The following is a 26986-nucleotide window of genomic DNA, read 5'->3' on the forward strand; positions in this document are numbered from 1 at the left end:
TTTATTTTATTGATTTTTTTACAGAGAGGAAGGGAGAGAGATAGAGAGCCAGAAACGTCAATGAGAGAGAAACATCAACCAGCTGCCTCCTGCACACCCCCCACTGGGGATGTGCCCGCAACCAAGGTACATGCCCCTGACCGGAATCGAACCTGGGACCCTTCAGTCCACAGACTGATGCTCTATCCACTAAGCCAAACCGGTTTCGGCTCCTTAAACAAATTTTGATGTATGACATAAAGGACACATATTTTAAAGTTCCACTTGGGGGGCTGGGGTTGAAATATTTAGACAAGGTTAAAACTTTTAACAGTTAAGGTCTAAGCAGTTTGTCAATTCAATCAAATCTATATTATTGTTTTAAAACATGTTTTTATTGATTTCAGAGAAGAGGAAGGGGAGGGAGGGAGAGACACACATCCTTGATGGGCTGCTTCCTGCATGCCCCCTACTGGGGATTGAGCCTGAAACCTGGGCGTGTGGCTTGACTGGGAATCAATTGGTGACCTCCCTGTGCAAGGAAGAACACCGAAACTACTGTGCCACTCCGAATGGATATAAATCCTTTGATTGAAGTGAGAAATCTGGGTTTGAATTATAGTCACATTACTATTTTTAGACTCTGAGAGCATATGAATTAGATAATGTTGCCAATTTGAAAACGTCTATCTAGGCAATTAATGTTTGTTTTAAAATTGAGGAAAGAGCCCTGCTGGAGTGGCTTAGTGGTTGAGTGTTGGACCTATGAGCCGGGAGGTCACGGTTTGGGTTTGATTCCCGACCGGCATATTCCCCGATTGCGAACTCGATCCCCGCAGGGCGTGTGCAGGAGACAGCCTGGTCAGCGATCCTCTCTCATCATCGATGTCTCTATCTCCTTCCTTTCCCCTCCCTCTCTGAAATCAATAAAAATGTATTAGAGAAAAAAAACACCAAAGACAGGTAGGAAATCATCGGGATTCCCTTCACATTCACTTAGGGCCAGAAATTACTGTGAAGTAGTGGTCACTGCATTTGGGTACTTCGGTATTCTGAGTACTGCGTACTCCGCAGGGAACTAGAAGGTGACCTATTAAGAAAATGTAAGTCTTTTTTTCATTGGGGTGGATATGTTAGGATCAACAATTTAGGAATCAAATTACCAATTACATGGTGTTTAAAGATAGTACCGTATTCAAATTGTGTGAACTTAGAAAACAAACAGAAAGGAGTAGTTCATTACAAAATACTTTATGTGTGAGACCCCCCCTCCTTGGTGACCGAAAATACATTCTTTAACATTTTTATATTATACATTTTCTAAATACATTTTTAAATACTGCATTTAAAACACGTTTTTATTGATTTCAGAGAGGGAGAGAGAGATAGAAACAACGATGATGAGAGATAATCATTGATCAGCTGCCTCTTGCATGTCCCCTCCTGGGGAATCGAGCCTGCAACCTGGGCTTGTGCCCTGATGGGGAATGGCATGGTGACCTCCTGGAGTATAGGTCAACGCTTAACCACTGAGCAACACCAGCAGGGCTGAATCTACCACATTTAGATATTAGATTAACTTTCACAAAGCATGGAAGGACACCAATAAATTTAGAAGTAATTTAATGGAAGTTACTCCAGTTAAAGGTCAATTAGATATTAAAGTGAAAGCTTCTCACATTCCATAAAGCCTGTGAGCATTGGATACAGTTCACGTACGGGAATCCAGTCGTTCATCCAAAGGTTACTGTGATGCCGAGCGTCGCATTTGGGGATAATCCAGAAATATAAGGGGTCTTGAACGGAACCTTCTTGGACTTCTTGAGAGTGAAATAAATAAGAATGGAAACAGTAGATAAAATTGATATTTTGAGGAAGAAGCTAGCCTTTCTGAGTATGAGCCATAAGATAATTAAAATCACCAGGGTATAATTCTTATTACAGCTGTAGAGTTTATGGCCGGATAAGTGGTCCCTGTTCAACCACAGAAATTCTGGTAACTGGACAAGTTTGTTTTCCTCAGATGGGTCCCTCTTTCCCAGGAAAAGTGTTGAATAAACATCCTCAAAATCTTAATCATCTTAATTCTTTTGTGAAAGCCCTTCTCTCCATGTCCCTGTGAGTTCATTTCTCATTCTTTCTTGGAGTCACATACCAGTCATGCCTCCCTGGGACCGCACCCTGGTCACTGAACTTGTTCCCTTACACATTCCTGAACCACCTTCGGGATGGTTCCTGCAGCTAATGGCTGCTCTTAGTACTGGTGTCTCTCTCCTCCCCCCACAAAGGAAACTTCACTTTCAAGGTTGTCAGGTACATTGCTATCTAATGGACACGTTCCACGTCCCACCAAAATCAATCAGCGGTAATCCGGTAACCTGTAGCAGTGGCCACACTGAAGCTGCTGGTCTAGTCGTGTGCTTGCTGTGTCCATCCGCATCTTCACTGTGTCTCTGGCATCAAACTCCACGCACGTTTAATTGGATTGATATTAGTTGACCCACCACTGCATTTTAACTGAGTGACAGAAGAGACTGAAAGAGAGTGATCTGCGTGTAATATTGAGGCTTGGGCCAGTGAGGGGAGGAGCCTGCTTCCTGAGCAGGTGCTGCTCTGAGCAGCCACCACACCTCCCTGCTTGGCATGTCCCTCTCTACAGCGGGTAGGTGAGGAGAAGAGGGCAGAGGAACCGCATTAGCAGAGGCAGCGGAGGAGGTGTCTCCAGGGCAGAGGCCTGGCCCAGCCGAGGTAAGCTGGTCAAGTTGGGAGAGAGGCTTGGGCGGGGCTGAAGGGCCAGGTGGCAGGAGACCTCTGTGTTCTGCCTGGACCTGTTTGCATTGTGGAGCAAAGGGAGAGGTTGGCTTGGAGCACGGCTCGATGAGGTCACTCAGAGGGAGGATTAGTTTAGAATAATCGGAAAGGGTAAGAAACTGTAGACACTAAGAATGGAAGGGTGGTGCTTTCAGCAATGTAGGTATAAGTGGTTGATGACAGACCTCTGGGGCAGTGGACTTGAAGAATTCATACATTGTGAATCAACGAGCTTTGGCAATGGAGCACAGGATAAGTAAGGGACGTGTATTAGTATAGAAATAGTAAGGTCCTTAGTGCGAAGAGACTGCCCAGAGTGATGTGCTAGGTTGGATACATGTTGTTAGATACGGTAGTGCTTTGCCCAAAATGTTGTGCTTCCTCTTCCAGTTCCCTCCCCTTTGGTCTCCCCGACCTTGCTCAGAATCCTTCCGGACTCCAGCGGCCTCTGTCCCACAGCGTGCGCTGACCACTGCCCATCCTGAGCTCCTGTGGCCGTGCCTCTCAGCTGCACTGGCGCTGCTCGCGGTCGGGACGTCCCGCTCGCTTTCTTCTCGTGCCTCCTGACGGCCCAGAGATTCATGTGCTTGTGGCCATCCTCCTGCAGCTCTCTCCGCAGTGTTGAGAGTAACCCTGTGATTGATTATTACTTAAACTATTACCGTCCAGATAATAGTCAGCCATTGCCCTGAAAGAGGCAGCAAGGTAGTGGTGCAGGGGCCCTCTGCTCCCTCCCACCGGCTCTTATTGCACGGCTCTTATTCAACAACTGTACCGAGTTTCCTAAAGATCGTTACGTGTATTTTGACTTCTTGATGTCGTAAGTAGCCCCAGGTGAGATACAGCAGCCTGATGTCAGTGTGTAAGTACACCAGAGCCAGTGAGGAGGAAACTGTGCCCAGCACTCACCTCGTCACCTCTCGGGGTTCCTACAGAAGCACATTACAGTGCTCTCAGCTCCATCACTCAACATCTTCCAGGGCAAATGAAAATGGAATTCATTAGAAGAAAAGTACTATTTTCACTCTTTACTTTGCATCATCTTGCTTGAGAGCGTTGATGTGTGTTTAGGAGAAGAGTGACAGTGCTTTGGGGCGGTGCTTGCATTTTTCAGTGAGTGACTGTTCGTTCAGTAAGTGCTTCCCCTGGTTTGAGAGGAGGAAGGCATTTTGATGCAAAAAGAGTCTTCATTCTCCGTGTTCTCCTGTGCAGGTACATTTAAGTTGTCTGCATCAAGGATGTGTAATCAGCCTTTGTTTTTCTGTCTGTTTGTCGCTGGGTGGCTGGAGGGGCCTTCTCAGCCTCCCACTCCTCCTCTCCAGTTCTCACACCAGCTCCCACTGTGTCCTGCTGCTTCACACTGTTACTTTAAGGAATTCCTCTTTAGGTAGCACTTTCTAGTTGTTGTTGTTGTTTTTTTCTTTCTTTTCTTTTTAAACTCGCTTACAATTAGACTCTGGGAGCTGCAGCTTTTGGGATGAGTGCTCCTTTCTCTCCCTTTCCTTCCTGTACTGCCTCCTGTGGGGCCCAGAGGGGAGCAGGGTGTCCCTGTGAGCAGTTAGTGTACGTGGTGACAGGGCCAGAAGGTGAGCATTTCAGGGGGAGTGGGCCACAGGTATTTGTGGGTCTGCCCCAGGCCCAGCGGAAGGCAGCTGGGTGTTAGTTATGGGTGTTTGGGGCTCTGCAAGGGGGTAGGCGGGTTTAGGACTGTGACCTGCCCCCCAGGATGAAACCCTGGCCCATAAGAAAACTCATGACCCAGATTAGGACTCATGTCCTGGCTCTGTAAATTCTTTCAGTGTTTTTTGAAGAATCCATTGCCAAACAAATATCCACACATCCTAACTGTGGTGGTGTCTCAGAAAGAAAATATAAAATATTGGAATTAGAGATTAGGGGTCTCAATATTCGTGTGAATTGCATAGGTCTATTTTGCAGGTGGGAACGGCCATCCTGGGATCATTTCTGCTTTAAAAAAAAAAATTATTTTTTTTTTTTTTTTTTTTTTTTTTTTACAGAGAGGAAGGGAGAGGGATAGAGAGTCAGAAACATCAATGAGAGAGAAATATCAATGAGCTAGCTGCTTCCTGCACACCTCCCACTGGGGATGTGCCTGAAACCAAGGTACATGCCCTTGACCGGAATCGAACCCGGGACCTTTCAGTCTGAAGGCCGACGCCCGATCTACGAGCCAAACCCCGTCAGGGCTCTGCTTGTTTCACAGGTCCGTTTGGAGAAGAGCTCTGGGTTTTTCTCTTGGGTCTTGTACTAGCACAATCGTTCTCCATACATCTGTGGCCACGCTCCTGTTCACACCACATTCTGATGCTGTGGGTCACACCATCCTGTGGCCACACTCCTGTTCACACCACATTCTGATGCTGCGGTTCCCTGTGACTCAAAAGCCCCCCTCCCTTCCTGCGAACCATTGATCTGCAGTAAGACCAGGGCCCCAAAGATACATCGAGGTGATCAATAGTTGTAGTTTGGGAAAGTTTTTCGATAGTTGCCCTGTGAGTCCATCTGAGTTCAGTGACCAGCCGTTGAGGCTCCATCCATGGCCCTTTCTCCTAAATGCAGCCTGCCTCTTACCGGATGCGGCTGAGGCCTGCCATCACCTGTGTCTCCGAGGAGCTGGCACAGTGGGCTGGGCGTCTGGACAGCTGGTTTCTTAGTGTGCTGCGCGAGGCTGGACTCCTGGACCTCCTGGAAGGAGCTGGGGTGACGTGTAGTGAAAATGGACTGGATTAGGAGCTCCCCACCCACAGAGCGACCTTGTTTTTATTTATTTACTTTTATTTTTTCGCTTCAGTTTCCTAATGTGTCAGGAGAGGGCTCGAATCAGAATCCTGTGGCTCTCCGGTCCCTTCCTGTCCCAGCTGTGCACCGCTGGGGGTTGGAGGTGGCTGCGGGAGGCTTCTGCAGTCCCACCTCCCCATTTGTCTTCCCCGGAATCTAGGTTATTCGGTTTTTAGGGCTGCTTCAGTGAAATATGCCTGAGAAGCATAATCATGCCCAGTGCAGTGTAAATATTCACACATTCCGGCACACCGCCCCCCTCCCAGAGACAGGAGCCTGTCTGCAGAGGAAGCACCGTGGTCGTTGGTTGCCTGGGTTTTTCCTGCAGCGCTTGCCACTGCCAGCTGAAGAGGCTCCTGGAGTAGTTGCCATGCTGTCACAGGGATGAACGAGGAGCCCGGCACCTCGGGGAGACTCCTGCTACGTGACTCGCCTGCCCTCCCCCCTCAGTCCTGAACCTGCTCGGTTAATGATTGCACCTGATTATGTATCTTTGGGCTTTTCGCCGGTTACCGTTCAGATGCTCCTTGGAGCCGATTGTTTGCTTTTGTGTGCCGTAAATCCTGGCTGCCTTCTGAAGCACAACTTGATGATTGTGTCTTATCATCTCGGGTTAAGTGCTGTCTCATTGCTTTGCAGGCCGCCTGCTGTTTCCCGGGGAGATCATGAAACGAGGTCGCCTTCCCAGCAGCAGTGAGGATTCTGACGACAATGGCAGTGAGTCCTGCTCTGTTGTTCTCGGAGCCCACCAGGGTTTGGGGCAGAAACATGGGTGTTTTTTTTTTGTTTTTTTTAATGGAATGCTTTAAAAATAGCCGAGGCCCTGGGCCTCCCAGGCAGGTCTTGCCTGTCGGGCAGGGCGCCGAACGCCCAGGCCTGGCCAAGCACCTGGCGTGATGCTGCAGGCCTGTAGCCACAGCTCCCCGGTGACGTGGCTGCGCGGGCGCTCCTCAGGCTCCTGTCTGCCACCCCAGGACGAGGAAGCCAGTTCCAGGAGTCACTGGCCTGTGTGCTCCTCCTGAACATCACTGACGGCACTTCGGCCCTTTAGGAGAAGGGAACCTAACCGAAGCCAGTTAATTATTAATGAGCTCAACCCGATAGGGAGGGAGACTGAGGCCTGCCCGGCGGGGTGTGACGTGCTCAGTGCGGGTCCGCAGAGGGGGCGAGTGGGGGCCCCTCCCCAGAGTGACTGGCTATGTGATGCGGCTGCCGCTGCACCGCAGCCCGCTGGCAGCCTCGTGTTTTCACAGTGCAGCTGAGAACCAGAAGTTAGTTGGCTTCCAGGCAGCCAAAATAAATGCCACACCGCGTCTGTGTGCTGAGCAGCTAGCAGGCTGCTGCGGAGCGCCCCTCAGATGCCGAGGGGTTTTGTCCCTAGCACCGGGCCTGAGCTCCAGCCCGCCGGCAGGTGTTCTGCCTTAGAGGAACCCAGAGAGAGCACTTGCTTTCCTGTGTGAGGGCAGAGGCATGGGGCCAGCGTGCTGAGTCAGGGGTACATAGACTCTAGCTCTGATAGGCAGATGGCATCTTGGGCCGTGGCAGAGATATCACTGGTGCCCTCTGCAAACGGTGAACGCAGGCACAGTTCACAGGAGTGGGGGGCCAAGGGGCCCGGGGACGAGATGGGGGTTGGGAGGGCAGGGGCCCGGGGAGGAGATGGAGGTTGGGAGGGCAGGAGCCCGGGAAGGTGATTGAGGTTGGGGGACCAAGGGGACATGGGGAGGAGATGGAGGTTGGGAGGGCAAGGGGACATGGGGAGGTGATTGAGGTTGGGGGACCAAGGGGACATGGGGAGGAGATGGAGGTTGGGAGGGCAGGGGCCCGGGAAGGTGATTGAGGTTGGGGGACCAAGGGGACATGGGGAGGAGATGGAGGTTGGGGGGCAAAGGGGACATGGGGAGGAGATGGAGGTTGCTGGGGGGGCAGGGGCCCAGGGAGGAGATGGAGGTAGAACGATGGAATAATTTTTAGGCGAACAGGATCGTTTTGGTTTTCTGTCTCCCAGTTTTCCGTAGATTAAAAGCTGCATGTTAGAAAGCAGGGCTTTGCCGCCAGGGGTCTGCACTGATAGCCACAGGGAACGTGGAGGGAGGGGCCGAGGAACATACAAACGTCTTACACACCCGATCTGGTTGGCACTCTGGTCCTGGCGTGGGGCAGTGGGAAGCAGGTTGGCGGCTGCGGGCGGGGGCCCTAGTTTGGGGGCACGGGTAAGTTTAGCCGTGACCAGATCAGGGAGCAGCTGAGGGATTGGCACTTGGGGGAACGCTGCTGTCTGGCTCAGGGAGGAGTGAGTGTGAAGGAAGGAAAAACCAGGAGGCGGGCTCCAGAGAGAGGGCTTTCCTTCATTTCGGGGAGAGCTCCTGAGGGCCTGAGCCCGGGCGCAGGCGGTGAGCCACCTGTCCGGCCCGCACGGTGCCTTCTGAGCTATCCAGCCCGCACTGCCTGTGTGATGTTTGCTTGGCTCTTTGCTCCTTGAGGCAGGAACATGCTTAGGTAATTTTGTCTGCTTCCCGTGGTGCCCATCAAAGGGTCCTCGGAACTTACCAGAGCTCAGTAAATGCTGGTGGAGGACACGCATCAGTCCTGCAGCAGTTTTAAAAATCTGCTTTTTGGTTAGTTAATCAGAGGAAGGCTTTACGAGCAGCCTCCAACCAGCCGTGCAGGTGGAAGGCTGAGCACTGTGTCCATTCCTGTGGGCAGCAGGTTCCTGCTCGCTCCGTCCCCGTCACCGCCTCCGCTCCCCCCAGGACAGCCCGGCTCGCAGAGGTTCTGGAATGTTCCCCCAGAACTAGACCCTCCCCTCTCGGGACTCCAGCTGCCCAATTGGATGGAAATGTCCTAATCCAGTGTAACTCGGGAAGTTCATTTTAAAATTTTATGTAATTTCAATTAATTTCAATTTGAAAAGCCTTGTGTGTCTGGCGATGACCGTATCGGACAGTGCAGCCCTGGGCGGGGACCCTCTGCTCCGCAGTAACCACAGCTCAGGCTGGGCTTGAACAACAGAGGCTTATTTTCTCACGGTCCTGGAGGCCAGAAATCCAAGGTCAAGGTGTGGACAGGTTGACTTTCTCTCCGAGGCCGCTCCTGGGCGTGCAGGCGCCTGCCGCCTCGCGTGTCCTCACATGGCCCTCTGTGTGCGGGCGCCCCCGTGTCCGTGTGCCCCCGTGTTCTCTTCTCAAAAGGACACCAGCGAGCTTGGGCCAGGGGCACCCGTAGACCTCATTTCACTTAGTCACCCCGTTAAGGCCCCGTCTCCAAATACATCCCATTCTGAGGGAATGCCGGGGACCCGGTTCAGCCCATAACTGTGGCCACAGAAAACCGCATCCTTCATCTAAACATGCAGCCCTCCCCGCTCCCAAACTCCAGTTAAACACGAAGGAGGCGGCGGCCGAGGCCCCACTGACAGTGTGTCCATCAGAAGTCACCTTTCTGGGGACGGGCTACTTTCCTCCTCCTCCTGATGCGCTCATAGCCATGTGGGGGGCAGATGGTTCAGGTCGGAGTTCAGAGGGTCCTGGGGGTTCACCAGAGACACGAGCAAGCTGGAGACACCGCAGCGCTTGCTCGAGCCAAGAGTCGGGCTGGACGGGACTAGACGTGGGCAGGACAGTGGCTGCTGGGAGGTGGTGGCAGGTCTTCGTAGTTGGTGTAGAGCAGGCGTTGATGCCTCACAGCCGTGCTGTCCATCCAGGCCTCGTGTAGGGCAGTTACGGTGCCTGAGGGCAGTGGTGAGAACCCTGGCATGCCCAGCCTTAGGAAACAGGCATGCCACCCACGGAACCACCCCTTTCCAACTTCTCCGAGGGCCGTGGGCGGCAAACGGGGGCTCGAGAGCCGAAGTTTGCCGCTCTGTTGACTAATGAGTTTGCTGACGACTGGGATAGGGGCTTCATCACAAGGAACAACAACAGCCTGCAATTACTGGAATCGAGAGTCTAGGTCAGTGGTCGGCAAACTCATCAGTCAACAGAGCGGCAAACCTCGGCTCTCGAGCCGCATGTGGCTCTCGAGCCCCCGTTTGCCGCCCACTGCCCTGTGCACCAGAGCTGCCTGCCCTGGGGCCGCCCGTCCTTTTGTGCAGTGAGGTGCCTTCTGCCACTGCAGCCAGGACCCCAGGCCCGCGCCGGCCCCAGCGGATCTGGGCGCTTGGAAGAAGGGCTGCTTGCAAGGAGGGCTGGGCCTGCAGTGGCCGCTCTCCAGCCTGCAGCCCTGACGGTTCTGGCAGCAGCGCCTGCCCAGTGCAGAGCGTGTCCAAGTGGAGGAGAGGGAGCCGCTGACGTCGGCGGGGGGCCGCAGCGCCAGCCGCAGCCACACCTCGCTGCTGGCCTCGGGCGGGAGCGGGTCAGGGAGCAGCAGAGTGGTATTCACCGCGGGGAGTGGACTGGCATGCTCCGTGCCAGTGCGGGCCTCCCTCCAGCTGCCGGAGCCGCTCCGGGTGCCCCGCGGGGCCAGCCCTGCTCTTGGCCGGAGCGGCGTTGCGGTGTTCTCAGGCTGCGCCTGTAATTGCTGGGCTCCCGGGACCGGGTGGCCCTGCCAGCCTCTGAAGCTGTGCTCGGTGCCAGAGGGTGGCCAGGGAAAATGGGCCCTTCCTTTCCCACTCTCCTGCCTGGGATCCTCAGCCCTGAGGGGTTTCTGCCAACGTGCAAATGGGATCCACCAGCTAGTTTCAGCATTTCCAGAACCTGAAAGCGATCTCCTTTGATCGGTAATAAAGCTGCAGAGGCTCATTAAGACATCGTGTTCTGGCTTTGGCAGGAATCAGGTGTTGCTGATTATCTCAGGCCAGTTAACAGCTCTGATCAGCATCCTCATATTTTTTTTTTTTTCATGTAAAAGTAAGACAAGAATTAAATAGTAGAACATAAAGAGGACTGTTCATTTGGCCAATTTTATTTTCATTTTTTAAATATATTTTATTGATTTTTTACAGAGAGGAAGAGAGAGGGATAGAGAGTTAGATACATCAATGCGAGAGAATCATCAATCAGCTGCCTCTTGCACACCCCCCACTGGGGATGTGCCCGCAACCAAGGTACAGGCCCTTGACCGGAATCGAACCTGGGACCTTTCAGTCTGCAGGCCGACGCTCTGTCCACTGAGCCAAACCGGTTTTGGCCATTTTGGCCAGGAGAAGGGAGCCAAGTGGTGTTTTTTTTTTTTGTTTGTTTGTTTGTTTTTGTTTTGTTTTTTTTGTGTGTGTGTATGTGTGTGTGTGTGTTTTGGTTGTTTTAAAATGTGTCTCTCTCTCAGAGACCCAGAGGGAAATGAAATTGGTTCTTTTATTTTCCACGAAGAGAGAAGAAGTGTGCTGATAGGTCAGAGTTTTTCCTAAAATTGTGAAGCGAGGCTTCCTTTTTCTGTCTGACGTCCTCCGTCTCAGGGCTGGGTCCACCTCCCCACGGAACGCCCGGCGTGGCTGGGGTCTGGAGCCAGGCACCGCCCAGGGTCCACACCTGTGCCGCTGGGACACACTCCTGTCCGGTCAGTCCTGCCCTGAGCTCGGCTCCCCCCCAGGGTCCACACCTGTGCCGCTGGGACACACTCGTGTCCGGTCAGTCCTGCCGCTGAGCTCGGCTCCCCCTCCTGTCACAGGAATGGGCAAAGACTGCTGAGTCAGACTCACACCGACCAGCTGCCGCTGGTGATGCAGGCCGATGGCTGGCAAGCATGACGCCGGGTGGGGGTGTCCTCCTGGGCTCCCTCCAGCGCACAGGCGGCAGTGAAGGCACCCTCGCTTGTAGCGGAGGAAACATACTTCCTGTATCACTGCACTTGGGTTCCCATCGAGCGTTAGATAGCTTGTCTTCATTCTCTGTGTTTGGCCGGCTGTGCTTGGTCACCCCTACACACGTCTTCTTCGGTGGTTTCTCTTCTGCGTGAAAGTGCGCTCGGTCTCAGTTCTGCTCCCGGGTGACTGTACCTTTAGTTTGCTCCTTTTCCACAGGAGTTGCATAGTTCAGTGGGAAATGTGGGAATTTTGGCTTGAGGTAAGGCAGAATGTATACTTGTACCCATGTCTCCTCAAGGCCCACAGGTGGCTTTGCCCCTTTTCAAACCCAACTTGTGGCTTGACTTTTTTTTTTTTTAATTCTTTTTAAAATATATATTTTATTGATTTTTCACAGAGAGGAAGAGAGAGGGATAGAGAGTTAGAAACATCGATGAGAGAGAATCATCGATCAGCCAGCTGCCTCTTACACACCCCCTACCGGGGATGTGCCCGCAACCAAGGTACATGCCCTTGACCAGAATCGAACCCGGGACCTTTCAGTCCACAGGCTGACGCTCTATCCACGGAGCCAAACCGGTCCCGGCTGTGGCTTGACTTTGACATTGATGAAAAGGGTAATAGCTTGGGCTCAAGGAGCCACTGGCACAAAGGGTCCTGTGAAAGGACTAACCTCTGTGGCCTTGGGGCTGGGACCTCCGCGGGAGGGCTGGGGGCTGGGAGACAGTCGTGTGTGCCGGTTGGTTGAAGAACCCAGGGCGCTAAGTATGTCGGAACGTGCCTGGGCCAGTTCTTTGAATGTACGTGTTACGCTACTTGTTTTGGAAGGTGGCAGTGACTTGGAGGATGGAGCTGAGCTGTGCTGGGAAGGCAGAGCTGGGGTAGGCATCCGGTCAGCCCCTGACAGAAACAGCGGCTGTATCCGAGGCTGCCTCCTGTCGTCCCGTTACAGTGAACAGCCAGTGACTGCATTAGCTCAGCTAACGTTCCGATAGGGATGTCCATGGCTCTCACTGACTTGCACAGGGCTAGGCTGGCCTTCCCTGGAAGTGACACATGGGGCCTCTCGGGTCTGCACTGTCCGCTGATGCTGGCCGGCCATTGGACTTCATGCTTGCCAGTCCTAAGCGACTTACCTTGTTAAGCTGGCTTAACGGATTGGAGACACCAGCATCTCGTTTGCTAGTGCCGGACACACGGACTGAGACACAGGGACTGAGACACAGGGTCCGAGACACAAGGAGACGCACCCCTGGGTCCGAGGCGAGGTTCTTCTGTCATTTGCATTTTGTGGTGTGAACACCCAGGCCACCATTCATTCTATAATTTCTGAACCTTCCATGCAATGCACGACCTGGGAGGCTCGCCACACATGAGCTGCTGTGTGCGAAAGTCATGTGCAGCACATATTAGGTTTACTCTTGAGGTTTTTTTCCTTATTTGAGATCTAGGGCAACTCAGTGTGGCTATTTTTAATATTTCAAAGGAGCACACTTGCACTATCAGAAAGCTGGTGCCCACAGGATCTGTGCCCACGGTATTGCCACCTGCGAGCCTTTGTAACTTTTTAATGGGAGGTGGGGATATTAAAACAAGACATTTTTTACTTATATCATTTACGGTATTTAATATACAATATTGTTACTCTAACATAGGGGTGTCGAACTCAATCAGAGAAGGGGCCAAAATCTAAAATCCAGCCTAAATCGCGGGCCGAATGGTTTACTGAACAGTCATAAACTGTCATTGTGATGGAAACGCAGCAGAGTGCAGTGATGACAGCGCGGTGCGGGCCACATTGCAAGGCCTGGCGGGACGGATTTGGCCCGCGGGCCTTGTGTTTGACACATGTGCTAACAGCATAAGAATTTCTCAAATTGCTTACATTTGTCACGGTGTGGACTTAGCTTCGGGTACTCTCTTGTGTGTGGTCAATAAAATAATCACATCATCACCAGATGAGAGTTCCCAGCTCCTCCTGAAAACAGAAAGAAATTAAAACAAAGTCTTACTCATCACATTCTTAAATTCAGTCTGCCTTTAAATGTTAGCCCTCAGAGCAAAGCAGAACGGGGCCCCACCCAGTGTGGCCTCAACCCACCGTTTCTGAGAACTAGCCAGTGGCAGGTGTTTGCTGAGATAAGCCTTGGTCTTTCAGGGTTTGAAATACTCTCATTTCTGGTTTCACAATTTTTCCCATTCAGCATTATCTAGTTTTGTTTTGTTTTGTTTTTTCCCCCCAATTACAAAGGGATGCAAATTATTTTTGTTTGGATCATATTCTGGGAGCTTCTTGACCATCCGAGAGCCATCCGGAGAGAGCCTGGCTGAGGGAGGAGGACTGGGCAGGGATGTCGGACACTTGTTCGAGTCTCCGCTGTGGGCTCCCCGGGAACCTGTGGGTGTCGCTGCATTCTGACCCAGAGGCAGTGGCCCCACCAGGCTGCCGTTACGTGTATCATTGCTTTATTTTCCTTGAGCTCAAACCTAACTTCTGATAGGCAAAACGGAAGCGTGTTCTCGGTGCCGGTGCCTTCAGTTCAGAAATGACAGGGATGGCTCTCGCTGAGTAAGACAGTCCTGAACAACGACACCACGTTCTTGTCCAGTTTTAAACACACTTACTGAGGATCTGCTGTGTCACAGAGGTCCGGAGGGAGAGACCACCAGCAACGGGGCCCGCCGGCCCACCCCACTGGTGGGCTGCAGAGTCTCGGGTGTATGCAGCCGCCTGTGCCAAGTAGAAGCGAGCATCTCCTTCTTGTTGTTAGTGGATGATAGGAAACCCTCCGCTATCTCCTGCCCACCTTACAAGTGGATACGCTGATGAGTTCTGACATGTTTACAGCCTCAAAACTCAAGGACATTCTTCCCTTCCACCTTTCCCCTCATCAGATGATCCACTTTCTGTCGATGGAGAGAAGTGTAATTTTCCAGAGTTTTCTGTAAGTGGAGTAACACGCTACAGACTGTCTGGTTTCCTTCTCTCCATGTAGTTATTCCAACATTGTCCACACGGCCTGCCTCGGAAGCTCCTTTCTTGGTGCAGGGTCCTGTTCCACTGTGGATATACCACCGTTGTGTATCCATGTCGTCTGTTGGCCCATAATTAAGTTTCTGGGTTTTGGCCTTTATAATTACGCTAAGGACATTTTTCACATCAGTGATAATTGAAATTTAGCTCCCTCCCCCCCAGCCTCACTTTCTATAAAGTGGGTTTAACAGGATTAACTTTTACTTCTCTCCCGTCTTGCGCATCACGTCCATTAAAAGGAAGAGGAATGGACTGCTCTGGGTGGACCGGTGTTTCTCTCGGGCAGTATTACTGTCAGCTGCCAGATCTGCAGCGCCTTCGGCTCTCTGTTTTACAAAGTGAGTGTGGTGCAGACACGCACTGCTCAAGGATAGAGAAGCGGCAGTTTCTGTATGACCGTCACTCCTTCGGTTGTTCCATGCCAGCAAGGCTGCAGGCTCCTGGGGACCTTGGAAACTACGCTGGAGGGATGCTGACAGATGCCCAAGAAAAGGCAACAAGGTCCCCAGCCCACCAATGACAGGAGTGTGGCTTCTGCTTAGCTCTGAAAGGACGGACTCGCCTCCCTCCACCCCATGTGAGGTTTACAGGATAGCAGTGGGATGCATGGTCCTTGTTAAATTTCTGGGTTTGTTCCTTTTCATTATAAACCCTTCCATAGTAACTGGGAGGAAAGGATCCTGCCCTAACCGCTCTTTCCCTCCTGAGACCTGAGATGCCCTGCACTACCTGGAGTTGCTGGCTGGTCCCCTGTCTCCTTTTAGCCCTGAGCCGGCCGAGGGGCCTCAGGACCCCAGGGTGAGACAGGCCTGTCTAAGGCATGAGCCACCCACCCTCCTCTCCAGGTTCCTAACTTGACTTCTGCCTTTGCTTTTTCCAGTGATGACAGGATTTGAAACTTCTGTACGTTGGGCTCACCCCAGGGGCCCGGAATATTTCTTTCTCTGTGCGTGTGAAACATTCTAGTTCACGTTCCCTATTTCTTAAAAAAGCATTTTCAAGACGCTTTACTGAGCGTGGCTACAGGGGCGACCTGTAGGAGGTCTGATTCTGCTGTCCTAACAGTTGCCCCATTTATAGGCCTCAGAACTGATGAGTGTGGGTGGTGCCAGAGGGAAGCCTGGCGTTGGATCCCCTTCAGTCTCCGTCATCGCAAATCCGACGATAGGCTTACGTGCAGATTCTTATCTGTTAGTGTCCCCAAGGTCTAATGGGCACTTGGTTCTGTCCTTTATCTCTGGGATCCGTAGAGATAAGAGCTTCCAGTTTGAGTGACAGTAGAATGGCAGTTCCCTCTGATTTGGGCTTTTGGCGGGGGGGAGGGGAGGGGCTGTTAATTTCTGGGAAATGTAGGTATGTGTTCAGGGTGGAGGTGAGACATACTGTAGGTGGAGCACCCACAAACAGGAGGCCGCAGCCAGTGTCTATACAGCACGTTATGGGCAGTCGGGGATTGGGGGCTGACTGGGAGTCCGAGGCAATGGGCAGTGAGTTAATACAACTTTGCCATGAATTCTACCTGTCCTGAGTGAGGAGGGCCTCGGGTGGCTTAGATTTCTGAGTTCAAGTAGAAATGTGATACAAGGTTAAGAATGGACGGGGAGGACAGGTGTGGATCAAAGGTTGGGCCCAGTTTTGTGTCGCTGAGGTGACAGCTCTGGGGCGCTCTGAGGTGATGTCTTCATTCGAGGTGAACATGCACCTGGAGGAGAGTGAGGTGCAGGTCTGACCATCAGCTCGAGCCGGGAGGGCCTGGGCCTGGGCCTGGGGAGCGGAGAGGCTCGGAGAGGGGCACCAGGAGAGAATCACCACTGCTTCCTGCTTTAAGTTTTGAGGTTGGCCTTAGGGTTTAGCATAAAGATCTTAGTCTTCGCATACAGAACGTTTCCTAAAAACTCGGGAAGAAGTTTCCCAGTTGGTATTTAGCATCAGGAGACCCTGAGCCTCTTAACTTCAAACGTGCAGGCTTCTGGCCCAGCGCCTGTGTCCTCCTGTGTGCTGTGCCGGGGCCCCGCCGGTGAGCCTGAGCGCATGAGCCCTGGGCGTGGCGCGGCTCTGCGTGTCCAGCGCTCTGGCCCAGCGTCATGGCTGTCTCGTGGCGGGTGTGCAGGTGGGCCTGGTGAGTTTGGTTAAATAAAACTGAGCACTCGGTGATTTCTGCACTTTTAATCGTTCCTCTGTGGATGTTTGTGTCTTCAGGCCTGTCCACCACTTGGTCCCAGAATTCTCGGTCCCAGCACAGGAGAGGTTCCTGCTCCAGACATGAAGATCGGAAGCCTTCCGAGGTATTTCCCGAATGCTGGCGTGACACGTGACACGTGTCACGTGTATGTCTGACACGTGTGCATGAGAACACGTGATGACATACAACCCTGAGGCTGATACTGTGTCTGTCTGTGAAACTTGGGCAAGTTGTGTCCCCTTTCTGTGCCTCAGTTTCCAACTCTGTAAGATGGGGACAACATAGGTGGTTACCTATGTGAGGATTAAGGGGTTACTACACAGAGGTCAACACATACAAAGCACATAAAAAGTGCTCAGTTACTGTTAGCTATTATTATCATTGATTATATTCTTCTTTTCCTTTCTCTTCCCTGTTTGCTGGCTCCCAGCAACTTTCCTTCTGGCCAGGACATAAGCGAGTTCAGCGGCTGCCAGTCACTGCCAGCCTCAAGTTCGTTTTAGCCGTAGATCTGTGGCTTACTTGGCAACAACAGTATAGTTCTGGGAGTTTTGTTTTGGGGCTTATGCTTGAGGCTTTCCCCTTCTTTTCCAGTTTGTTTCTCATCTTAACGTCTCTCCTGCTCCCCATTTTGTCATCTGTCTCGCTGTCACCTGTCATTCTATTTAAGATTGTCTTTTGGGGCGTCTCTCTGCCGGCTTTTGTTGACTGGGGGCTCCTACCAGCCCTGAGGGTTTCCTCTGAAAACCTCTGCTGGCCCCCGAGCACGGACATCCTGGGAGAAAAGGCGTAGTTTATCCCAGTGTCCACGCGAGCAGGTCATAAGGGGGAGAGTCTGGTTCTGCCTCTTGGCGGGGTGACCTCACGGACGCCTGGCCACAGCCTCACCTGCAGCCCGCCTGCTTCTCTGGCTGAATGGGGTGTGCGGGTGCTGTGTGAGTGTAGCAGGGACTCCCTCTCTAAGAGGGAGTAAGGAGTGCTCATCCTTTGGAATTGTAGGAACCTCCCCAGGAGACACTTGAACTTGGGGAAGGTTTTACCCCCCCCCCCCCCCCCCCCCCCCCCCCCCCCCGGCTCATTCAGGCTGTCCCCCGGAGCCTGCCCGCCCGCTTCCCTTTTGGTAGCTCTGGAGTGGCCAGGTCTGCTGCTCCTCTTTTAATTCCCCTGCTGTCTCTCCTCTGTACTCCTGTGATTTCAGGGCAGGAATGGGGGCTAGGGAACACACACCAGCCCCCCCCCCCCCCCCCGCCAGGGCACCTGGACTCTGCCTTGTGCCTGATCCATGTTTTGTTCCAGATTTTTTCCAAGATTTCTCTGAGTTCAGACATCTTTATACCTGAAGCACTGACGCTGACTTCTGCCAGGGACCTGGGTGCCCATCCGGGGGCACCTGCTTTGGTTCTGAGCATCCCCATCCTGTCTAAGTAAGGGGGTGGTGGGCTGCCGTTTTTTTTCACTGCGGTTTGATTCTCCTTCTTCGGAACACGCCTGACTTTTCCACTTACAGGACTCAGTTGGAATGTGTTTTCAGTCTGATTGTCTTCCTGAAGCTGTGGACCTATCCCTTTGTTTAAAAGGACTTTTTCTTTGAGGCGGGGAGGCCCTGGCCTGGCGGGGCACCTGCTTTGGGATCAGTGCTTATAAGGAAGTCGATCTTCCTGTGCTTTTGTGGGGCCTGCACGGGGTTCTCGCTGTTCCTGGGGCGGGAGTGGCGTGCTGGGGAGAGCTCAGACACTGCCTCAGACTCGGCTGGGGCGAAGTGTATTAAAGCCATCACCAGCTTGAAAAGCCACCAGGAAAAACAAACACGGCCCTATTCGCAGGGAGAGAATGCGAGCCGCGCTCCGCAGCACAAGAAAGAACCCCCTGTCCTCCTCAGGGGGAGCGCGCCCGGCATTGTGACTTGTGTAAACAGAGAGCGTGGCCTACAGATGCAGGCCCGCTCCTGCCAAGGGCGGCGCTGGTGCCAGGGTCAGCGCTGTCGCCCAGAGACGGGCGTGGACGAGGAGACGGGGCCGGCTCCGGCCCCGAGGCAGGACGCCTTTGTGTGTCCCCTCGGGGCCGACACAGGCTGGAGGAGCCGTCTTGGCTGAGGGTCCTTTGGAGACTCTGTGGCTCTGTTTCTGGCAGGGAGAGGAGAGGGCAGGGCTTTGCTTGTCTTCTTCCCCTCTCTCCCTCTCCTGCCTCCTCCCCACTCGGCACAAACAGCAGTTGTGCCGGGAAAGGTGTGCACTTGTGCACGTGCTGCGAGGCCCTTTCTCGGACCTGGCTCCCAGGCCTGTCACTGCTTCTGTCCCAGGCTCCTCTGCGCCTGGCACAGGCCAGCTGGGCCCGGACCTCCCAGACGCCCCGCCATATGCCCTGGGGCCTGCGGTGGGGCAGGCGAGGCTGAGTGCAGAAGGGGAGGCCCTGGTGGTTCCGGGTTCCAGGTTTGGGTTTGAAGTTGCCACACGGTCAGTGGAGCTGTGGTTCTTAAACACCACCAAGAGCACGCCTCCCTGCGGGACCCCGCCCACGGCTTCCCCAGCGCTCCGCTCCGTGGGCTGAGAGTGCGGGGAAGCTGCTTGGATGATGCTGTTCCAGCAGCTGCCGCGTGGACGTGGAGCCACCGAGCCCGAGGCCAGGGTGCGGCAGGCTCAGGGCTTCCTGTCACAGGCCAGACTGGTTCTCTGTTGATCCAGTGACCTTGTTCCAGGGCAGCTCCATGGTTACCCTGCAGCTGCCAGTGCTCTGAGTAGGAAAGCAAATATCAAGTGTCCGTGACCCCGTCTCTCCCTCTCCAGGTGTTTAGGACAGACCTGATCACCGCCATGAAGCTGCACGACTCCTACCAGCTGAACCCCGACGAGTACTACGTGCTGGCAGACCCCTGGAGACAGGAGTGGGAGAAGGGGGTCCAGGTGCCAGTCAGCCCTGGGACCATCCCGCAGCCCGTGGCCAGGTAGACGCGCCCCGAGGAGGACGGCTCTGCCTCTCCCGCGGGGCCTGTGTGCCCCTCAGCCCGGTGCAGAGACAGCGGCGGGTCCTCAGCACTGAGGTCACGGGGGCCCGCAGGACAGTGACTTGGAGGCCTGGCTGGGGTTCGGATGTTTGCACCCCTGGCTGTCCCTCTTCCTGAGCTTGCATCTCCACCCCTGGTCACATTCACGCTGCAAAGGGGGCTTCCTGGGTCCCATGGTGGCCACTCCCCCTTTGGAGGAGGGACAGGTGTGGGGCAGCCAGGTCAGGGGTGTGGAGGGGAGTTTGGGGAGAAGAATGGATTAGGTGACTTTGCCCAGTTCTTGTGGGACTTTGTCTCCATTGACTCACAAACCACTCTCCCCTGAGGTTCCTCAGTGACTCAGCTTCACTAGAAGCTGCAGCCAGTTTGTGCTTGTCCTCTCATCAGCTCCCCCGACCCTGGGCTGCTGGTGGGGAGAGGAGGGGGCAACCTGGGCTCTGCATCCTCACCATGGGAGCTCGCCTCACCCTCACCCTCACCTCACCCTCACCCTCACCCTCACCTCACCCTCACCCTCACCCTCACCCTCACCCTCACCTCACCCTCACCTCACCCTCACCTCACCCTCACCCTCACCTCACCCTCACCCTCACCCTCACCCTCACCCTCACCCTCACCCTCACCCTCACCCTCACCCTCACCCTCACCCTCACCTCACCCTCACCCTCACCCTCACCCTCACCCTCACCTCACCCTCACCCTCACCTCACCCTCACCCTCACCCTCACCCTCACCCTCACCTCACCCTCACCCTCACCCTCACCCTCACCTCACCCTCACCCTCACCCTCACCTCACCCTCACCCTCACCCTCACCCTCACCCTCACCTCACCCTCACCCTCACCTCACCCTCACCCTCACCTCACCCTCACCCTACCCTCACCCTCACCCTCACCCTCACCTCACCCTCACCCTCACCTCACCCTCATCCTCACCCTCACCCTCACCTCACCCTCACCTCACCCTCACCCTCACCCTCACCCTCACCCTCACCTCACCCTCACCCTCACCCTCACCCTCACCCTCACCCTCACCCTCACCCTCACCTCACCCTCACCCTCACCCTCACCCTCACCCTCACCCTCACCCTCACCTCACCCTCACCCTCACCCTCACCCTCACCTCACCTCACCCTCACCCTCACCCTCACCTCACCTCACCTTAGCCACCCGGTGTCTCTCCAGGCACTGGCAGTGACCGAGTTTGATCCCTGCTCTTCGGGATCTCTGCGACAAATGTCCGCCTAGGTCTGCAGGTGTAGAGATGGGCCTGGCGGCTCCATAGGCGGGCTCCTGGCCTGTGGGCGGGCCGTCCCGGGGCTCTCGCAGGGAGCACTGTGTTTGCCAATGTGCACGCCTGGGGCACCACACCAGCCTGGCAGCCCCCAAGCGAGGAACTTTCCACCGATTTGCTCATGACATTTGGGAGCCCAGCATAACGGTTACTATATAGCCAATGGACCTTTTTAATGAATAAAAGCCTGCTCTTGGTTGAGTAGGAGAAACAACTGTCTAGTTAGCCCACCTCCGTGTCCTGTAGATGAAATCACTTTAGTAATGACAAAGGTGATGACGAAAACCATGACACAGTCTTCGGACAACTTGCCAACTGCTGAACAGAGATGTGGAGGGCTGTGCGGGCTCCCAGCGGGGGTCTGCAATCTCTCATGCCATCCGGGCCGGGGGCGGGGGGCATGGTGGATGAGACTGCTTCAGGGGCTAGGTGGGGGCAGAGGGGAGGGTGAGGAGGAGAGGGAACGCGGGTTCTTGTCCTGGGATGTTGGGAGAGTCCCGGGCCGGGCTCACTCTGGTTCTGGGGCCGCTGAGGGATGGCTGAGGTCAGACAGAGGCTTCCCTTGGTTCCCAGCATCAGCGGCGGCTGCTCTTGCTCCTCCATGTTCTCGAGAACCCAGTGCCTGGCGCCCAGCAGGATGGGTGGTTCTGGTTGCAGGAAAGGGATTGAATGGGCAACGCTGGGCGCCTAAGCAGCCACAACACCTGCCGCTGTGGGGGGTGGGGTGGGGTAGGGACAGGGTGTCGGGGAAGCTGAGTGGGAGGAGCAGGCTTTGAAGACTTCTGCAGGGTTTGCACCTGGATGTCTTTCCCTTTGGGTGCGTTAGGGCTCCTTAGTTTTACTGGCAGTGACAACGCTAGGCCTTTAAGCCTGTTAGTCCGGCGATGGCCTGGGTTGGGGGTGGGGAGGGAGAATCTCCCCTGGGGCCTTGGCACAGCCTGGCTGGCTGCGGCAGGAAGGATGACCCGTCTGCCTTGTGTTTGCTGTTCACTAGGGTCGTGTCGGAAGAGAAGTCCCTCATGTTCATCAGGCCCAAGAAATACATCGTCTCCTCGGGCTCCGAGCCCCCGGAGCTGGGCTACGTGGACATCCGTGCGCTGGCCGATGGTGTGTGTCGGTACGACCTCAACGACATGGACGCGGCGTGGCTGGAGCTGACCAACGAGGAGTTCAAGGAGATGGGTGAGGCCCGTGCTGCTGTCTGTAACGAGCGCTGTCCGCTGAGATGGACTCCGGGACCGGGCCAGTGAGGGACCTTCCCTGCCCTGATCTTCTTTACCCCATGGGCACGGAAGCCTGAGAAACAAAGTGACGGTCCCTGGACCACAGAGGGCCGGCACTCCTTTCCCAGTGCTGCATCTGCCCCGGCGCCGAGTCCACTCCAGCCCCCCAGCCCGGCTCCCTTTCAGACCCCCGCAGCGCAGTGATGCCTCCTCACCAGGTCCTGCGCCTGAGCTGGAGCGCCTGCCTCTTTCCTCAGGGATCTGTCCTCTCCGGAGCCCTGCCCCGCCCCTCCCCTTCCCAAGCCCAGGTCCGCCCAGCCGGCTCTTCCTGGAGTTTGCTCGTTTGCTGTGTGAGAGCAGAGCTTCTGCGCCACACTCACTGCATCTCCAGGTCCAGGTGGAGACCGGGTGGCCTGTGGTTTGCCCTCCGCACTCCTGATTGCTGAGGGTCTGTCTCTCGAGGTGTCCTGATGAGCAAGACGGTGAAGTCTAGTCTGAGCTCGGTGCAAAACACCGGGAGTCTTCTCAGAGCTCTCAGGGGTGAATCTGTTTCAGCTTCTTCCATCCACCGCCTGCTTCACAGCAGTTTTGTAGAGACCAGGTTCCCCTGACTGACCAGGTGGCCTGTGTTAGGCCGGTACAGCCAGAGCCACTGGTGCCTTTGAGGCTGACTCCTCAGTCGGAGGGAAGTGCCCAGTCCATAGGCAGCTACTGAACACATGTTTTTAATAGTCTTTTTAATGGTGAGAATTAATTACAGGGCATCGGATTGTATTTTCAAAACCAGTGGTGTTTTGAGAACTGCATACTGGGAGCGCCTGGCCGCGCAGAGACTGTCTCATAGTTAAATAGGGTTTGCGATGGTAGGTGCTTTTTGTTTTTTGAATAAGCGTTTAAGGCTTATCACACCATCAGCTCTATCATGGTGGTTCTCAGATTTTCATAAAAACCCAAGAAGTGTTAATTTGATGGCTTTAAACTTGCGATAGTGCACAGAAGTTGTGGTTGGCTCTAATGACATTTCTGTTGTTTCTTGCTGCTTCAGTGTTCTATCTGAATAGCATTTGCAGCCTATTTTTTCCTGTCTACGTGAGTATTTTCATGGTAGGAAGTTTGGACTATATCCACACGTGGAAGAAAATAGAAGGCTCATCCCACCACTGGCCATAACCACGAGAACCACTGGGGATGTATTTTGGATCCTTCTTGCCTAAGAATGCAGTTTGATTCACAACGAGCTGTCTCCTGGGCTGCCCACAGTCCTTGTGTTTTGGCTGCTCGTGTGTCTGATTCACTGAGCCTCTCGGTGTAGTCAGTTCAGAGGGTGCAGAGGGATGAACCGGATACGAGCATCCAGTGCTCACGGAGGAACCTGCTGTCAGGGCACCGTCACAAGTAGTAAAGGAAGGAAAGTTTTCAAACAAACACCCCACAGCACAGGGACAGGCCAGGGTCTCTAAGTCACTCCCAGGGTCGTTGATGTGTAACGTTGCGATGACATGACTATTGAACGACAGTGCCTTGAACAGCCTCGATCCCTTTTGGGGTTTATCTCGTGTTTTCTACTTACAACACAGCATCTCCCGTGGAAGGGTCTGAGGGCACGCAATAGAGAAAACGTGCGGGGCGCTCAGGATGGATTTACTTATCACATTATGTGTTCACTGCCCATTGCTCACACGTGCAAACACACGGTGCCCGGTGGGTGATGCCGGTGGCTGGGGTTACTGAGCCGGCTCTGCCCGCAGGCATGCCGGAGCTGGACGAGGGCACCATGGAGAGGGTCCTGGAGGAGTTTGAGCAGCGCTGCTCCGACAACATGAACCACGCCATCGAGACGGAGGAGGGCCTGGGCATCGAGTACGACGAGGACGTCGTGTGCGACGTCTGCCAGTCGCCGGACGGCGAGGACGGCAACGAGATGGTGTTCTGTGACAAATGCAACATCTGCGTGCACCAGGTGTGTGCGCGGCAAGGCCTGAGCCCACCCGCCCCCCGGCGCCCACAGGGGCTGGGTCTCCCTCCTGACGGGGCCCTTCGCCTGCTATCCCGAGGGAGTCCCGGCATCTCGCTGTTCCTGCCCCGTCCTTCGTGTTTGAGGTATCTCTTACACGTTTACAACCGGAAGCGTAGACTCCTTTGTGAGACTCTCTCCTTTACATGGTCTTAGCCCTGCCCATGGAGGTCAGGTTCCCTTAGAAAGAATGTACGTGCCCCTCTGCCCGGCGCCAGCACCTGAGTTCAGGTATTAAGGACACTGAAAAGGTGGGTAGTTAGCTGGACCGGTTTCCTCCAGACTGTCATAACGAAGAGCTACAAACTGCGTGGCTTACGTACAGAAGCTTGTCTTGCTGCGCTGGAGACTAGAAGTCTGAAAGCCAGGTGTGGGCAGGGCCATCACCCGAGGCTCCTTCCCCCGCTCCCACTCTCCCAGTGTTGTGTGGTTTGCTGACCATCATTGGTGCTCCTGGACCTGCAGCTGCACAGGTGTCGCTGCCTTCGCCAGGTGGGTCTTCCTGTGGGTGTCTGCGCACCTGACATCTTCTCACAGGGCCACCTGTCCTGTGGCATTCGAGGCCCACCCTCCCCCAGCGTGACCTCGTCTTAACTGGCCACATCTGCGATGCCCCTGTTTCCAAATAAGGCTGCCTTCCGAGGCACTGGGTTAGGACTTGGGCATCTCTTTTTGGGATACGGTTTAACCCATAACACTTGCAGATGTGTTAGTGTGCAAACTGAGCTGTTAAGAAGAGGAAGGAGTTCCCTTTCCTGGACATTGATTTCCTGTCCTCCCTGATGGGTTCCGGGAGGGTTTGGTGGTCGCTCGCTGCCTTCTATGAAAGGTCATCTGGAGGTGTCCGTAAGGGTAGACACTGGGCCAACCTCAGGCTTTCTCACCTTTTACTTACTTTTAATGCAGTCACGCAGTGACTCGGATTTCTGTGGGGACTCACATACACTGTTAGGATTTAAAAGGCTACGCTGAGGTCCTTTCTTTGAATTCACCTGTTTATGCCGACATCAACTTAGACGGTGGAGATTGCTCGGCGACTTCTTGGTAGAAGAGTCAGGTTTGCTCTGGGACTTCTTGGGTCATTGTTTTCTGAACGATGTGCTGCCTCTTGGCCTCCCCTCTGCCTGTAGCCTGGCCTGCCGTGTCCTGTCCCGCTCCTCCCGAGAGCGACACGGTCTCTCCCTGCGGCCGCTGGAGCCGCCCGCAGCCCTGGGCTGCCCGTCGTTGGGGGAACTTCCTGGGGAGACCGGGACTCCTTGTAGGGTCTCCTTGTGACAAGACCGGGAGCACCGTGACTGCCATCGTTGTTTTTGTTGCTGGTGCTATTAACCTGGATGACTTTTCAGGCTTTTTTCCTATTTTACTTAGTTTGCCCCTGTTTGTTTGAAAAAAAAAAGGGGTTCTGCTTGGAAGCTCTCAAACCCCATTTCATAGATAAGTGACTGATATCAGGGGGGTTGCTCAGGGTCATTGGAGCTGGAAGTTGGGGTGTCCGGGCCCCCAGCCACCCCCCTCTCCTGGTCTTGTTCCTCCTGCCATCACCACGCTGTGTCTTTCCTTAGCTTTCCTTGTGGTTCATTTTTCCTTTGAAGCATTCTTCAGGGCTTGACTTAAAGGCATATTTTATTTAATCTTTTAATTTTGTTTAGACTTGCTTTTCTAGTAAAAAAAAAAAAGTTATCTTTTCAAATGTGACTTCCTCTAGAATGCCTGATAGGAACCTTTGGGTGCTGGAAACCTTACTGGTGTCATTTCGCTCTATTTAAAGTTGTTTCCCGGCAGTCTGTGTTGACAGTGGCTCATTCATGGCGCTGACATCGCGCCCTGAGCTCAGTCTGGCTGCTGCCTCCGCCCGCTCTCATCCCTGCGGTTTCCTCTCTGCGTCCTGCGCTCTCAGACGGCACTGGGCTGCTTTCCTGTCTGGAGGGCTGGAGCCCGCGACTGGCTCCCGACTTCCTGACTCCCGGGTCATCTGAGGACAGCGGCTGGCAGTGGTGTTGAGAAGGCTCTGGACCTGCTACCATCATGGTTTTGTTTCCTCATTTGTTTAACACTCTGCCTTTTCGAGCTTTGAGCCATCTTGGCGGCTTTGCTGGTAAAAAGCCTTGATTTCTGCGGTTGGCTTTCTTGTGCAGAACAGGTTTTGCTCTAAGTGTCAGTTAAAAAGACCAGATCCTCTTGGTCTAGAAAGTCTCACCTTTCGGGGCCCGCGGGTCCACTTGGGAGAGTGTTGGGATCAGCCGGTAGCGTTCCTTAGCTGGTGTTTCATGGTCAGCGCGTTTCATCGCTTCGGGCGGCTCCCGGGTGCCCTGTGTTGTTTTCTAACTTTGAGTCCCACCCTCGCCAGGAGGCCGGGGGCAGCTTCCCCCGTTTCACCCCGAGCCCTGCCCTGAGGATCTGCGGGTCAGGGTTCAGAGCTGGGGGGCCCATGGCGGCCTGGCCACACAGCAGAGCAGACTCTTCCCAGACCCGTCTGTCCTCGGGGAGAGTTCAGTCACCTGGCGGTGAGCACGTCGTACTGCACCCACAGACGTCATACCCCTCCCCGCTGCTGGGTGAGGCCGCCTGGCTCTGACCTGGAGGGAGAGGAACCCTGTGTGGTGGGCAGAGCAGTGCTTCTGTTTAGCCACTTGTCCTGATATAAACCTTCTGGGTGTTGTAAGAGTAACAGGTATCATGGGAAAGAAAAATGAATCCTTTTCTCTCTCTCTTCTCCTTTCCCCGGGGGCGCTGGCCTCACAGGCCTGCTACGGAATCCTCAAGGTGCCCGAGGGCAGCTGGCTGTGCCGGACCTGTGCCCTGGGGGTGCAGCCCAAGTGCTTGCTGTGCCCCAAGAAGGGCGGAGCCATGAAGCCCACCCGCAGCGGGACCAAGTGGGTCCATGTCAGCTGTGCCCTGTGGATCCCCGAG

At 54.4% G+C, this 26986-nt stretch overlaps 1 protein-coding gene across 12 annotated transcripts in view; it reads left to right on the forward strand.

Moving 5' to 3' along the window:
• JADE1 (jade family PHD finger 1) overlaps window positions 1–26986 on the forward strand; it is a 53841-nt gene that overhangs the window by 11012 nt on the left and 15843 nt on the right. For 7 of the 12 annotated variants that reach the window (XM_036423756.2, XM_036423759.2, XM_036423758.2 and 4 more), the window contains exons 2-7: window positions 6229–6306; window positions 16563–16648; window positions 19329–19486; window positions 21834–22021; window positions 23811–24022; window positions 26819–26986. In XM_036423756.2, the coding sequence (XP_036279649.1) occupies window positions 6255–6306; window positions 16563–16648; window positions 19329–19486; window positions 21834–22021; window positions 23811–24022; window positions 26819–26986 (864 nt within the window). In that variant the 5' untranslated portion in view covers window positions 6229–6254. Of the gene's footprint in view, window positions 1–6228; window positions 6307–15355; window positions 15456–16562; window positions 16649–16994; window positions 17038–19328; window positions 19487–21833; window positions 22022–23810; window positions 24023–26818 lie in introns of those variants that run through there. The other 5 variants (XM_045576920.1, XM_045576922.1, XM_036423763.2 and 2 more) reach the window with 5 other exon arrangements.

Source organism: Pipistrellus kuhlii, unplaced genomic scaffold (assembly GCF_014108245.1).
Source record: "Pipistrellus kuhlii isolate mPipKuh1 unplaced genomic scaffold, mPipKuh1.p scaffold_m20_p_8, whole genome shotgun sequence".
NCBI lineage: Eukaryota > Metazoa > Chordata > Mammalia > Chiroptera > Vespertilionidae > Pipistrellus > Pipistrellus kuhlii.